Source organism: Saccostrea cucullata, unplaced genomic scaffold, assembly GCF_032062105.1.
Source record: "Saccostrea cucullata isolate Sc308-1 unplaced genomic scaffold, CSIRO_AGI_Scuc_v1 ctg10531, whole genome shotgun sequence".
In the NCBI taxonomy this organism is placed as follows: domain Eukaryota; kingdom Metazoa; phylum Mollusca; class Bivalvia; order Ostreida; family Ostreidae; genus Saccostrea; species Saccostrea cuccullata.
In genome coordinates this window covers 1-14,268 of record NW_026924214.1, presented here as the reverse complement: position 1 = coordinate 14,268, position 14,268 = coordinate 1, and the positions used below count along the sequence as shown (strand labels likewise).

The following is a 14,268-nucleotide window of genomic DNA, read 5'->3' as shown; positions in this document are numbered from 1 at the left end:
GGGTCAGGGGTCTGGTGTTAATCTAATGATTATAATGCATGAATTCTATGGAAGTTTTCTTCTGCTCCTGGGTATTACATGTAAGCCAATTTATCTAGGTATATTTATGATGAAGAAAGGTACCTCTTCCAAAATGGTTCATTTCAGGGCCCTTGGGTTTGGGGTACTGCCGGGGGGGGGGGGGGGGGGGTTTATGAAAATAAAGTAGTGCTTTGAAAGCTGCTCTTTGCTATTGATCAACCATTTATGATGAAATAAAATTAATGATAACATTTTGAAATATGGGCCCAGGGTCAGTGGTTCCTGTTATAAAGTTGAAATGCATTTTCTCTTTGTTACTCTGATCTACCTCTTATAGTATTAAGTAACAAAAGTAAGCATGCTAAGTGTAAAGTTAAGATAAACAATGGTGCCTCTTTCAAAATTGTTAATTTCATGTCTTTTGGATTAAAATACGAACCAAATTTAATTGTTGGAAAGTTGTTACATGATAATCAGGTGACCTACAAGGTCCGTCGGCCTCTTGTTTCAGATTTCCAATATCGATTCTGTTACGTAAAGGCCATAGCTGCCGTTGAGGCAAAAGGCTCAACGTAATTTTAGAACATATAGCCGGACCTTCGTTATCGTTTGAAACGCGTATCAAGGTCATTGGGGAAAAAAGGCATATATAAGCTGTTAAAAAAGTTGTTTGCTTGAAATAAGTTCCCTTACCCGAAGTAAAGATGAAGAAAACAATGCAAGTGGAAAATACTACGGTTGAGTATTTGCCCATCTTTGACGTTCGTGCTGTTAAAAGAAATTAACATTATAAGTATTAACGATGTTTCATTGAAACAAAAGTTTTCCTTCCCTAGCGTCAATTAAACGCTGGAGAGATTTGCTCCGATGCGAATGATCTCTTCTATAACAATTCCTCCAGCGAAAAGCATGATGTTACAATAATGAATCGCTAAGAATTAGAATTTTGAAAACATACTTATCTAAATAACTGTGTATTTATTTATAAATAACAATGTGTAAATATTAGATTCAATCTACGACCATAAAAATGTTGCAATTAGTTTGACCCTTTGTCAATATTTACGCTAAATTGACTGGACTATTGCTTGTATAAATGTTTCATATTTAATACTTATTTATTTGGTTTTCCTTTGTTTTTTGGTCGATGTACGATCCAGATAAATAAATTATTATATATATATTCCTTTGCATCAAACTGTTATTTCAATTTTTAAAAAAAAAAAAGGTTTAAAAAACAATACCCCCCCCTTTTTTTTAAATTTTTTTTTTGTATTTAAAAGGATACAATTACATCAAGCAATTCTTTAAAAAACGGGTCGCCATTCCACGCCGTTACCCATGAAAATAGAGCTGTCAGGGACATCGACTGCGATGATATACTCGTTACTGATATCGTAGAAAGAGATACCGTAAATAATGAATTCCTATTTAGAAGCATGTTCAGCTTTAATTTCAAGAAAACTTGTTATCTCTAAGTTACGACAAAAATATAAATAAATCGTTAAGGAATATTATAACACAATTTTAATATATGATTGTACAATAACAATGTACTAATAACGGACCTAGATTTATCAAATTAATACAGTGAGGCATCTTCTGTTTGAGGTTATATACACATTTAAATCAAAGTACTGAGAGTACTGGGAAGCGCTAAGCATGGTTTGAATTTGAAATTCATCAGAATTTAAATTCCTTATCGCATTGGAATAAGTACATGTAATATTTTGACGGTGCAGCTATAAAGGTCCAGTTGTTCTTGAGAAGTGGTTGGCACGGATACACTGCTTCCTACTGGGTTGAGCTAATGTATAAATCATCTGGCGCCCACGTTGGGATTCGAGTGGTCAAGATGAACTGGTTTCGGCACTCCATAAAGGAAGGGGCAAATTCTGAACGTTAATGATCTCATCTCGAACATGCTGATATAACTTTTTTGTCCTAAGCTTACAAAAATATTTTCTCTACTACTTCAAATTCCCCTCCTTCCTCGAAATACATCTAAAAACTCAAAAAGTTTATTCTTCCAAAATGTCTTACTTAATTAAATATTTAGAAGAAAGAATATGATCTCTCGAAGATCATTTGGGGAAAAATGACTCTGTCTTTTAATTGCAAGAAACGGTTATTCAAAAATGTCAGCATTCCATTAAGAATCAAAATGTCGTATAAATTATAATAATATGAATTTTTTGCATTAATCCTTTAATTAAATTGTGTAAACAAAACAACAAAACAATATTTAAAAATATAGTTTAATCTTTTTTTCTTAAACTTTTTTCTTTCAATATTAAGTTATATTTGATATACAATTGATTTCCAAAAAAAAAAAAAAAGAAATCCATATGTTTTATTTGGAAGGCAAATGTTTTAATAAAAATTCAATGCAAACAAACAAGCTACAACAATTACAAACACACTGGTCTCCTGTCTCCCGACACCACTAACTACAAATAAAGGAAAAAAGACATTACAAACGATATTTATTTAGCGACAATATACATTCATATTATGAAAAATTTCATATGAATTTAGATGCATCATTTCATTAAAATTGAAAATAAATAGACAATATCTACCGAAAAAAATGTCAAAATAACTTTTTGGTGGTCCTTGATTTCCAAAAAATTATTATTAATTAATTATCAATTGCATTAAATTAATACAAAAAAGATATAAGTAAGCGACTCATGTTAAAAAGGAATAAGCATATCTACCGCAACCCCTGTCTTTTTGTCTTTGCCTCATCCTTGCTAAGATTTGGAGTCCTTTTATGTGAACGTCACTACTTCCAGGAACATGGCGACTGCTCAGGCAGGCGGAGTTCACTCTCTCAACACAGGCGATTCCATTTGCTGCTAGACTGTATATAACAATCTTCAAAACTATTTTACAGTTATGACAAGGCCATTAAAATTAATACGCACTGAAATTTCTATTAATTTTTCCCATCTCCCCGTTATGATAAGGAAAACGGCGGATTTGACCGGTCGTCAAAAGATGCTTGGTGCATACTCGTCCAAAGTCCATACAGAACAGGTTTAACTCGAAAAATCAAATCAATTATACAACATGTACTTTTGATTGTTGATTGATTGATTAATGTTTTACGCCGATTCGGCAATATTTCAGCGACATATCGGCGATGTACTTTTGAAATAGTGTTGATAGCACAAGAATTTTTAACTGCATGTATTAATTGGAATATTTTACAAACCTACAAATGTTTGATAACGTGTGTGATCTAAATGACAAACTATAATGATTCTAAATCGAAAGAAGTAGGTACGGTTTCCTTTATAATTCTGCACGGCGTTTTGAGGAAAAATTAATTTGAAGTTTCAACAATTTCTCCTTTATAAAATTATAGACTAACAAGAAGGTTATTTAAAAATAATGTTCAAATGAACTTATCTTTGCGCATGCGTAAGTTACAATGAATCAAAGTAAGGGCGATAACCCTTTTTTCGTATTTTTCAGTGTCCTTGTACATATATATTAGATAAATTCAATATCTCTGCCATCGTCGCCCGGAACTATTTTTGGTATATTGAAAGATTATTATAAAATGCATAATTTCTAAAAGTTTCATTCCGGGCGACAGTGGCAGAAGGGTTGAAATATTAATGAGATCATTTTTTAACTACGGTCACCGTGTTAAAACCACCGCGCATATTCAGTTCATTGAAGAGGAGAGGACGATAACCAAGGCTACCATTTAATTATAAACATCTTTTTTAGTTTATTTCATAATTTTAGAATGCTTTGATTTGTTACAATTTCTTATTTTAAAAAAACCGGATAAATTTGATCCATAAGTACGGAACGCTGACATTTTGGTTGTTATGGTTAGTGTAAACAGAGCAGTGTAAAGATAGTGCCAACGTTTAACAGATTCTTCCTGCATAATCCTGGGAACCAGGTAAGCCAATTAAGAAACATACAAATCAATAGAAAATCATTATATATTACGAAGCATTCAAAAAAAAAATTCACATACTTAGACGTTTAAACAAAGGTAGTAAAGAGTGCAGTCACCTAAAGATGCAAGCTATGCAGCTTGCAAGTTGCAGACGACGCTGTGCCGTGTGCGTTAGATCTGCAGTATGCTTGATATTTTTGTGTATGTTTGTTTTTGATTAAAGTAATCCTTGAAAATTGCAAGAAAATGATAAAATGAACATGTATTTCAGCTTAAAGTGCTTGCAAGATTAGCTAGTTTTAAGACGGGACTGTTCCATCCTAGCTATCATCTACATGTATATGACGCCTGTGGCTAAGATCTATCTTTTTATTATAATTATAGCAATGCAAATCCTGCATCTGCATTTTTATGGTGTTATATTTCTTGTGTATTGAAAACGTAAAACCATAATAGGCGAGGACGATACAGTTTTACCGTGATATGTTGTAAATAAAAACATCCACTCTACACTAAATGTCAAGAAGGGGAATTCCAATTTTAGGAAGGTACAGGGTAACTCAAAATTTTTGCCGATTTTATACAACTAGCATAAATTCCGTTTCTCTGGGAAATATGAATTTATATTATTTTATTTTTTTATTATTCTTTTTTTGTATATATGGTTTGGTTTGGGGCCTATGTATAAATAAAATATAATATACTGAAATATTGAAATTAAAATGTATAATACTATTCTTTAAAAGAGGCAATGATCTGCATGAATTCAATTGAAATTATCAACTAGTATTTGATTGATCATATGACAGACTTTTACCATAGGCAAATGCAAATTCGGGGGATATAGTGCGGAAGGAGGGGGGGTCAACACACTATAAAATAAGTAAATAAATAGGTAAACCAAGAAAAAAATAAAAATGCATACCGGCTTTTTTCCATTTGTTGGGTCTTACATCAGATTTGTGTTGGGGATTGAGGCCAGGTGGATCAATATAAATTCAAATGAATAAACTCGATAAAAATTTAATAACAATAAAAAAAAAATAATAATCAAACCTTACCATGCTAACCCAGAAAAAATTCTTAATTAAAAAGAGTGTGTTAAGCTGAAAAGTGTTAAAATGGGGTCGATTTTCTTTGATAAACCATATTTATTTTCAGGCTTATAATTGTTCTTTTAATTGTCTGATCATTACAAATGAGGATACATATAATAACTAAAATTCAGCTTATTGTGTATGTCTGTAAATCATGATGTATTACGATCATTTTCAAAATTTAATCGATTAAGATGACCATGATGACGTGGACCTTTTGACTTATTGATTTAATTATTTTTTAAAAGGATGGATGAGAGACGATATAAGTGTGCTCTGTGCAACAAGAAGATCCCCCAGGATGAACGACGGCCAGCTACTTTATTTCTTTCTGTTTTACAGAAACATTTTTCTGTAAATGTGGAAGACTCAGACGTATTGTGTAATAAGTGTCGTCATAAGTGTAGGAAAAAGAATAAATCTTTTGCCACTGGACTCACATTATCAAGGCCAGCTCCCCAAGAGGAAAAAGAGGATCCAACTTACGCATCACCAAATCCAAAGAAAACCAGACTCTCATTTCATAGTCCTCCTTCCGTTCCCCTGCCAATTCCATCAACAACCGAAAGCCATGGTTACTGCCTTGTTTGCAAGAAACAGGGACCCAAACTTGTTACAGTTTCCCATCATGTTCGTATGTTTGTATTCATCAGTCGAGGGATAATTATCCCGTCTGGTGCAAGGTGTTGTACTCGACATTTGGAAAATGGGAAAATGACTGATGAAGCTATGGAGCAGATTAAGACGAGTGAGAGCACGACACTGAACAAAACTTCCATCACCAATCTAATCAAGGTATCATTTATTATTTCCAACTTAGTCATACACAATATATTATACCGGATATATTGGATTACTAATAACATTAACGATGACAATAAAGCATTTATGATGAAAATATTTTAAAATATTTTAGGAATTGCGAGATAAAGCGTTTCAGCAATCGAGGCTTGACTTTGATGATGAAGGCAGCCTAGACGACAGTGACTATCAAGTGCTGACAGGATTTTCTCGTCTTGAATTTCATGACATTGTCTCAACAATTACCAGTATCAACTCCTCCAAAAATCGAAGCAAGAGGACTTGTGTAGCCATCCTGTTGATGAAACTGAGATCAGCCCTTTCAAACAAAATGCTTGCCGTTTTATTTTGCATGACTAAGTTTCAAGTAAGACTTTTAAGTAATGTTATAAAAATTGTATACAAGTAAACATTGTATATACATGTATGTACATGTATCTTTATGTATATTTCTATCTCACATTTTGAAACAGGACATCTTTTACATGTATCTACTAGTATTTTTTTTAACTTAGAAGTATCTCATTTTTCAGGTTCGACGAGCTATTGCATCTGCCAGAGCAGCGCTTATGAAAGACTTCGTGCCATCCAATCTTGGATTTCAGCATGTTACACGTGAAGAAGTCATTCACAACCACACTCATGAGCTAGCTAGGGATCTTTTGACCCACGACATCACGACAAACCCTGCAATCTTGGTTTTGGATGGAACGTATGTCTACATACAGAAAAGTTCAAATTTTGCTTTCGCACGACGATCATACAGTTTATACAAACATAGGCCCCTGGTAAAACCAATGATCGTGGTAACAACGAGTGGATACATTGTATCGGTTCTTGGGCCCTATCTGGCTGACACAAAGAATAATGACGCCAACATCCTAAAACACATGATTCATAGTAATGCTGAGGAGATCAGGAGCTGGATACAGGAAGATGACGTCTTTGTTGTCGACCGTGGTTTCAGGGACGCCCAGGATTTGTTGGAAGACATTGGAATCAGGATGGAGATGCCTGCTTTCATGAAAAGGGGATCCAAGCAGCTCTCCACATCTGATTCTAACTTGTCTCGAGTCGTGACAAAGGTATTATAGTATTTTCTTTTAATGTAAATATATTTACATTGTATTTAGAGTAATATTTTTACCAATTAGCTATAACATAATTATTACTTTGCATATGAAATACAATAATATATTTATAGATTGAGCAGAAATAGAAGAAAACTGTTGTACGTTTTATTAAGCATTCTATTTTTTTATTTTTCAGGTTCGTTGGATCGTAGAAGCAACAAATGGGCGACTGAAACAGTGGCAGTATTTAGCTAAAACGTTACCAAACTCGCAAATCCCATTTATTGGTGACTATGTGAGAATTGTGGCGGCACTGTGCAATAAGTACAGGCCACCACTTAGTGTGTCATCCGATGAGGACAAACAACTTGCTGCAAAAATGCTTCACCTTTCAGAAAGAGTCAACACATTACAGGTAAATATATATTTTCGTAGTTTTATAATGATGCATATGTGGCATGTTCATTGTTGTCTTTAGGTCAAGGACAAAACTTACCCTGAACTAAACATTAAAATAGTTATATCTAGTTGTTGAAATAAAAAAAGAGTTGAATGTTTCTATTTCCTATTACTCTGAATTAGTAAAAGACTTTAACTTGCACAATAACCTTTTTGCATTTACAGGAACGCGTGGAAACTGAGGGACTTGACAGAAGAGGGCTGCGTTGGACTAAAGTTGATGCAGAGAATGTTGCCCCAGATTTCCCATGCTATGAAGAGACTGAATTGCGCCAACTTACTCTTGGAGTATATCAACTACGCATGGCCCATTCCTATGCTAAAAAGCACATTGATGAAGATGGTGGATTTGAAATCTGCATAAGTGATGACATTCCTGGGTTGGTTAGTGCTAAGATTCAAAGCAGACATATAGCTGCTAAACAGTACAGATGCTGGATTAGTTTCAGTGATGGAGTGGTGGATGGGTGGTACTGCAAATGTAAAGCTGGGACTAGAGTCGTTGGAATGTGTGGTCATGTAACCAGTGTTGTATGGTACCTCTCTTTCGGGCGTCATCAGGAGTTGGTGAAAGGGGTTCGTAACTGGACTACAACACTGGAGGACGCCTCTGACATCCAGGACATTATAGATGAATCGGATAGTGATGGTGATGACAATGGTTTGGAAGAGTGATAGAAAACGAGGAAGCATTACAGATAGAAAGAGATCAGTTACATGAAACTGTACAGTTATGCCTGAGCTCGAAAGTGACAGACTTCTTTATATCTACAATTACATTTCATTCTTGCTTAATGATACAATGTTGTTTCTCAGTTTGTTGATACTTCCTCATCGAGTCACTTTGTTAACTTACATGTATTACCAAGCAGCTAAAATGAATAATTATTTTTTAAATGATTATCATTCTGAAAGATGAAATTGACAAATGAATTGTGAATATACTATTTCTATATTTGTCAAAAAATTATTTATTTGTTTTACATCAGCCATAAAGCAATATTCCTACAAGTATATGGTTTACTATACCAGTGTACGTGTTCATTAACAATAAAATAATTTTGAGTTACCCTTGCAATGACTTACTAAAATATAAATGAAAACAAGATGTGTTTGTAAAACACTATGCGACCAGCATCAACAAAGTTCGAAAAAGTTATTTTTTAACATACAGGTCACAGTTAAGGCCATTCACATTTGAAAGAACTTAATCAGTTGAGTATGCATACCAAATATGAAGTCTCTATCTTCTATGGTTAAAAAAATATGGCAAACGTCAAAAAAGCTATTTTTAGCACATAGTTAAATAGGTCACAGTCTAGGTCACATGGTCATCAACCTTGGTGTCATGTGAAAGAGTTTAATTAGTGGTGTATGCATACCAAATATGAAGTCTCTATCTATCATGATTCAAAAGTTATGGCGAAGGTTAAAGTTGACAAAAGGCAGACAGAAAAACGGGTAAACAGACAAACAGATAAGCAGACAGGACAAAAAAATATAAGCCCCATAAAAAGTGAAGATTACGAATAGTGATTGATTTTAAAAAATGTATAAATGTATAATTTAATGCTCATTGGCATATATTTTTAAGTTAACTGCATTATTATGATGCCATGTCTTAAATAACTTAGTAAATCTTGGAAAGAGAAATTGTGTTAATGATGATTGAACAACAGCGAGGTTAACTTTTTTTTTATTGCTTAGCAACCCAGAACTTATATGTATACATATCTGAAAAAGATTTTTCTCAACTGAATGTAGTTCATTATAATAACCTAGCTTCAGTGAATAATTTAATAATTACCATTTCAAACATCCATTGCAGTAAAACAAAAAAATTAAAAGCGTCCAAAACATGGTTAAAGTAAGGCACTTAATTGACCTTTGACCTTTGATTTCCATTGGTTAGATCAAGTTGGTGACTTTATAATAATCATAAAATATTTATAATTAATTCTTATAAACATTTTACTTAATGGTACACTAAAGCACGTCACGCAAACATTCATTTTGGTAAATAATTAGTATGAAGTGAAATCCTTTGGTGTCTGATTTCGCTTTAAAAAGGGCGACGTCAAAATATCAGTACTGTACTTTGAAGAATTATATTTCAGGCGTTTTAAAAGATATCAATTTAAAATTACTATTTTTATAAATTAGATATACTGTAATAGTTTATATTGTGTTTTAGTTGATTTCCTGGACCGGGCATATTTTTGCCCAAACTGTACTTTCTTCTTTTAAACTGTCTGTTCTCAGTTTATTGTCTCCATGACAGATCCAAGATCTGATGTTTAAAGTGGGCAAAATTTGCTCTGATATGCCTAGATTTAATAGTCATTTCAGCTCGAATACTTAATTCATTTCTGTCTAATGTATTTGTAAATAACAATGTATAATAAGTTAATTAAATGCCCCTGCATTTGCTTATTTAAATAACAGCTGTAGTATCTATATATTACATAAAAAAGACGCACCTGCAAATCTGTCGTTTTGGAGTGAATAAGGGTAGACCGAAGTTGGTGCTACACTTTGCCAACTCGGTAAATGTACAGGCATTCGCATCAGCTCCTAAATTATAGAATAAAATAAAAGGTACTTGTTAAAATGTATTTAACAGTGCAAGTTGGATTTTGCCCCCCCCCCCCTCCCGAAAGAAACAATAACCTACGCCAATTTTATAAAAACTGCTTACCCTGTGAAAAAAGGAAGATGGCGCAGCATATACAAAATACGATTGTTGACATTTTGTTCATCTTTGTTCTTTGGAAAACCTTTGAAAAAACATTGCAGTTAATTATATCAGCATTGAAAAAAATCTAATTATATTATTAATATTTTGCGTAAGGTGGGGTCAAGTTTGGTTAGTTTGGTCTGAGAGATTGCTTGCAATGCTTTCATGTATAATTCATGAAAAAGTCGCGCGATACAAGTAGTTTCAGTCATATAAATTAAGAGATTACTAGTTTTTAAAAAGCCCAGAAAGGATTCATTTCAGACTTTTATCAAGAAAAAAAAGAATAAATAAAATGCCGAAAGGTTTGAAAATGAATAAATATTCACTTTCTAAAAATTTTCCATTCTTCTGATGAGTCGGAAAGAGAATAAAGTCTTCACAGTGCGAGGAAATTATATATTACGCCCGCCCCTTCAAAAATTGACGGAATATTTTTCCTTATCTTGCTTACATGTTATAGATACTACTTCTTTAGGCCAGGTTTTTGGAGAGCAATTAAAAAAATAACTGTCCATAAAACTAAGATTTTGAACATTTTTTGAAAAGAAGGTACAGTTTCAATACAAATTAAGCCCTATATTTTTCTAAAATATGAAAGTGATAATATAACGAATTAAAATTCATTCCTTCTGATTCATTGGAATTCCATGCAGTAATAAAACAGAAATCATTTTTCTCATATGACCTCCTAAATGCTAATTGTGACGTCATTACTTGTGCATTTTCCCGTATTTTCTTAAAAAGTTGCAGAAGACATCAATTTTCAGTGGAATTTTCTTTCAGAAAACATACTCTGCCACAGTCGCCCAGAAAGACTTTGAAATATGTGATGTTTCAAAGCAGTTTACATAATATATCCAAAAACTGAACTGGGCGACGGTGGCAGACATTATTTTCTAAAGGAAAATAAGCACAGAAATGAGTCATTTTGAGGCTTTTCTGCATTAAACTTAGAAATGTACCAAATTAATGATGTCATATTTCCAGTACGGTCCTACCTCAATCCTTATTCTTTAATGATCTACTCAACTATTGTTAAAGCCAATTTCATAAATTTTAAGAAAAATAAATTTTAGGGCACAATGAAGCCCAAACCGTACCTTCTTTTTATATAAGTGTAATCGTTTCATGCAATGTAAAACGTAAACAGAAACACCAGTAAATGCAGCAATTAAAAAATAAATAAATAAAAATGATGCAAAATTTACCAAACTTAAGCATTTGAAACTATAATTAGCTTGAAACTTTCTTTTAGCAAAATTGAATGAAGCACCAAAAGAAAGCAATGCCTTTGCATGAAGCATCATACCTTTCCGTATTCTGAGTGAGCTGGATTTTCTCAATAGAGAGTTCACTCTTCTGTCTTTTATATACAGTTCATTTAAGAGATTATAATACCTATGTACCTTTGAGTACCTATAATTTGTTGAATTACCAAAAAAAATATATAAATATTACTAAAGTGCATAAAAGCATTCTCCGCGGTAAAATTAATTTTTAAAAATTGCAACACGATTAAGTCAACATACTAATTATGTCTAATTTCGTAAAATTGTGCTTATGTTAAAATACTTTGTAATGCGTCGTTTAATATCGTGTTCTTTAAATTGTCTGTTATAGCTTGTATGTGCAATCTTCTAGCACTTTTAGTTTGATTGTTGAAGAAGCGGCACTTTACATGTATGACACTGTTAAAGTACAAATCAAACATATGCATTTTCAAAATGGTTTGATGCCAAATGAAAGCACCTTCATGCTAAGAACGATATTTTTTTCCTGAACATATTTTCCATTTAGTTATGAAACAAGCTTTATATTTCACTGTGACAATTTAAAACTTAAGTACGACTGCACATATAAAAAATGTTAGCAATTGTGTTTTAAAGATCCTGAGTTATAGTTATGTTCTTGACACCTCAAGCCTTCGATTTCAGCTCACAGGTATATTCATGAAATAAAAACAGTTATTGTTCAGCAGGACACTTGACCGGAAACTCGTGGGTATTCAAATGTAAACAATGTCACATGATCTGCCAAAACATTTGCACAAGACATTCAACACAAATAAACGTCGCGATCGTTCTTGAATGGCAATGCATTTAGCAATTTTATATTCAGAATGCATCAATTGCATCTAGAACAAGTTGTATCAGAGTTAATATTGGTGGTAACTTGAGCAATATTATTCGTTCTTTTCCTTGCAACCAGGCCTGCTCTGGTCGGAAATATCAGACGTTTTCCAGACTTTTTTACGATTTTGATACTTTGCGTTCCAGGAAAACGTCAGATCCGGTGCCATTACGAAAACTTAGAATTATAGCCTCCTCCGGTTGGAGGCGACATTCTCTGGTTATATACTCGCGAACCGAATAATATGAAAAAATCACTATTTATCAATAGAACAATACTTCTGGTACTCATCAACAGCATTTTACATGTATATGGTTCGCTTGTAAAATATACAATCCAATGAGAACGTTTTATCTGACCGTCGAGATTTGTTTTCATTTCGTACATTTTAAAATCTTAAAGTCCTGTATCGAAATGTGTAGTGATGTTTTATTTTCATCAATATTGGTGAGTACCAGATGCATTGTGCTATTGATATTGAATACAGGGAAATTTTCGCCCCTTTCGCCCTCGTTGGATATGGGCGAATTTAAAACGGGGCGATTTTAAATTGTGAGTTCGGCATTTAATTCGGTTCAAAAGTGTCGAAAATCAACTAAAGTTGAAGACGACGAAATTTCCACTTTTCGTAACGGCGCCGGTTCTGACGTTTTCCTGGGAGGTAAAATATCAAAATCGTAAAAAAGCCAGGAAAACGTAATATATTTTGGATCTCTAGATCTTACCCAGGACTAGATCCTGGATTGTGGTTGAGACGGCGTCTAACCCCGTTTATCAAGCTCATCCCACAGATGTTCTATCGGATTCAAGTCTGGTGAGAATGCTGGTCATGGAAGAATATCTTTGTTGATTGTCTGCAAAAATCCAAGCACACTCTTGCTATGTTTTCTAATTGGAGAAACAAAAACCACTCCTGCCAAACTCATATTTTATAGCATTTTTATTTAATTGGATTTTTGCATATTCTGATTGCATATATATTATTGCATTTTTGATTTGGCAGTGCCACACCTACACAAATATTAACGCAACCAGGTTGTAACGAAATGGCAGAAGACCCCGTGAAAAATAACTTTTTTTTGAATATTTTATTCAAAGGAAATAATTTGACTCTTATTTTTAAATGCCCATGTTGTTCATTTAGTTTTCCCCGAACTTGCATGTTCCACGTTTATTTAAGAAAGAAAAACCATGTCAAAAAGTTAATTTCGAGATTAAATTGGTTGGTCACGTGATCGCTTTGAAGGCTGAAGGGCTTATCAGATTTGATTACATACGAACCAAGTTCATATCCCAGTAACTTTTCAATATTTCTGTTTCTTACTTAAATTTACGTTTGGAAAAATAAAAGTGCATACTGATTAATATTACTGTGTTTTATTATTTTATATAATGATGCAACCGTGTGCTAATCATTGTGAGGTCATTATAAAGTTCACACATGCTTTTAAAGATAAGAAGATCTCCCAGTTTTGTGCAAACGTCAACGAGAGATACATGTAAGGATAAATACAGTTTTGTTACATTTTAGGTTAAAATACTTGCCGTTAGTGATGGGACATCATGGGATTAATGTTCATAATCGATCATCGGTTGGAATCAGTTAATGCTTCCAATGCGATTTTACCGATTATAATCGGATGTCAAAGTATTACAATTATTTCATATTTCTATAACATGAACATATAAAGGATCACTTCATTATAAATAGGGATTTGACCTATAGGACCGGGCTTGGTTTTTTCTCTAAAAAACCTTGTCGATTTCCGTTCTGATTAATGGCATTAGGCCGAATACATATAACAATTTGTTTTTCCTATATCTTTTTTTTTCAGCGAGTAGAGGTTTCTTTGTTGTTTTGTTTCACACTTGTTCTTATTTCACACTTTCTATATACATGCAGGGTTTAAACTTAACTAAAATTTCCACTAGCCACGTGGGCTCCTAAAGTTTCAAATTTAGGAGCCTACAGCAGTAGTATAAACCGTCTAGCCGGCGAGTTCAACTGAGTGCACTTTTTAT

The 14,268-nt window shown here is 33.3% G+C and overlaps 2 protein-coding genes across 2 annotated transcripts; one reads left to right on the top strand and one right to left on the bottom strand.

Annotated features, from left to right (window-relative positions):
* Positions 1-2,368: 2,368 nt before the first annotated feature.
* LOC134265964 (uncharacterized) lies at positions 2,369-11,447 on the bottom strand. Its single transcript, XM_062748162.1, has 5 exons — positions 11,426-11,447; positions 10,075-10,153; positions 9,857-9,950; positions 2,742-2,887; positions 2,369-2,471 (listed from the first exon to the last, which is right to left on the bottom strand). Exons 2-5 carry the CDS (start codon positions 10,133-10,135, stop codon positions 2,395-2,397), a joined length of 378 nt encoding a protein of 125 aa, XP_062604146.1. The 5' UTR covers positions 10,136-10,153; positions 11,426-11,447; the 3' UTR covers positions 2,369-2,394.
* On the top strand, positions 6,563-8,450 carry LOC134265963 (uncharacterized). The gene is made up of 3 exons (XM_062748161.1): positions 6,563-6,929; positions 7,114-7,332; positions 7,542-8,450. Exons 1-3 carry the CDS (start codon positions 6,642-6,644, stop codon positions 8,049-8,051), a joined length of 1,017 nt encoding a protein of 338 aa, XP_062604145.1. The 5' UTR covers positions 6,563-6,641; the 3' UTR covers positions 8,052-8,450.
* Positions 11,448-14,268: the final 2,821 nt, after the last annotated feature.

Excerpts from the sequence above, each read along its gene's own strand:
- LOC134265964 (XM_062748162.1), bottom strand. The coding sequence starts at position 10,135 with ATGAACAAAATGTCAACAATCGTATTTTGTATATGCTGCGCCATCTTC. Across the intron at positions 9,951-10,074 it reads CATCTTCCTTTTTTCACAGG|GAGCTGATGCGAATGCCTGT; the intron begins GTAAGCAGTTTT and ends TCTATAATTTAG. Across the intron at positions 2,472-2,741 it reads ACAAAAAGACAGGGGTTGCG|TTAGTGGTGTCGGGAGACAG; the intron begins GTAGATATGCTT and ends CTTTATTTGTAG.
- LOC134265963 (XM_062748161.1), top strand. The coding sequence starts at position 6,642 with ATGATCGTGGTAACAACGAGTGGATACATTGTATCGGTTCTTGGGCCC. Across the intron at positions 6,930-7,113 it reads TGTCTCGAGTCGTGACAAAG|GTTCGTTGGATCGTAGAAGC; the intron begins GTATTATAGTAT and ends TTTATTTTTCAG. Across the intron at positions 7,333-7,541 it reads AAAGAGTCAACACATTACAG|GAACGCGTGGAAACTGAGGG; the intron begins GTAAATATATAT and ends TTGCATTTACAG.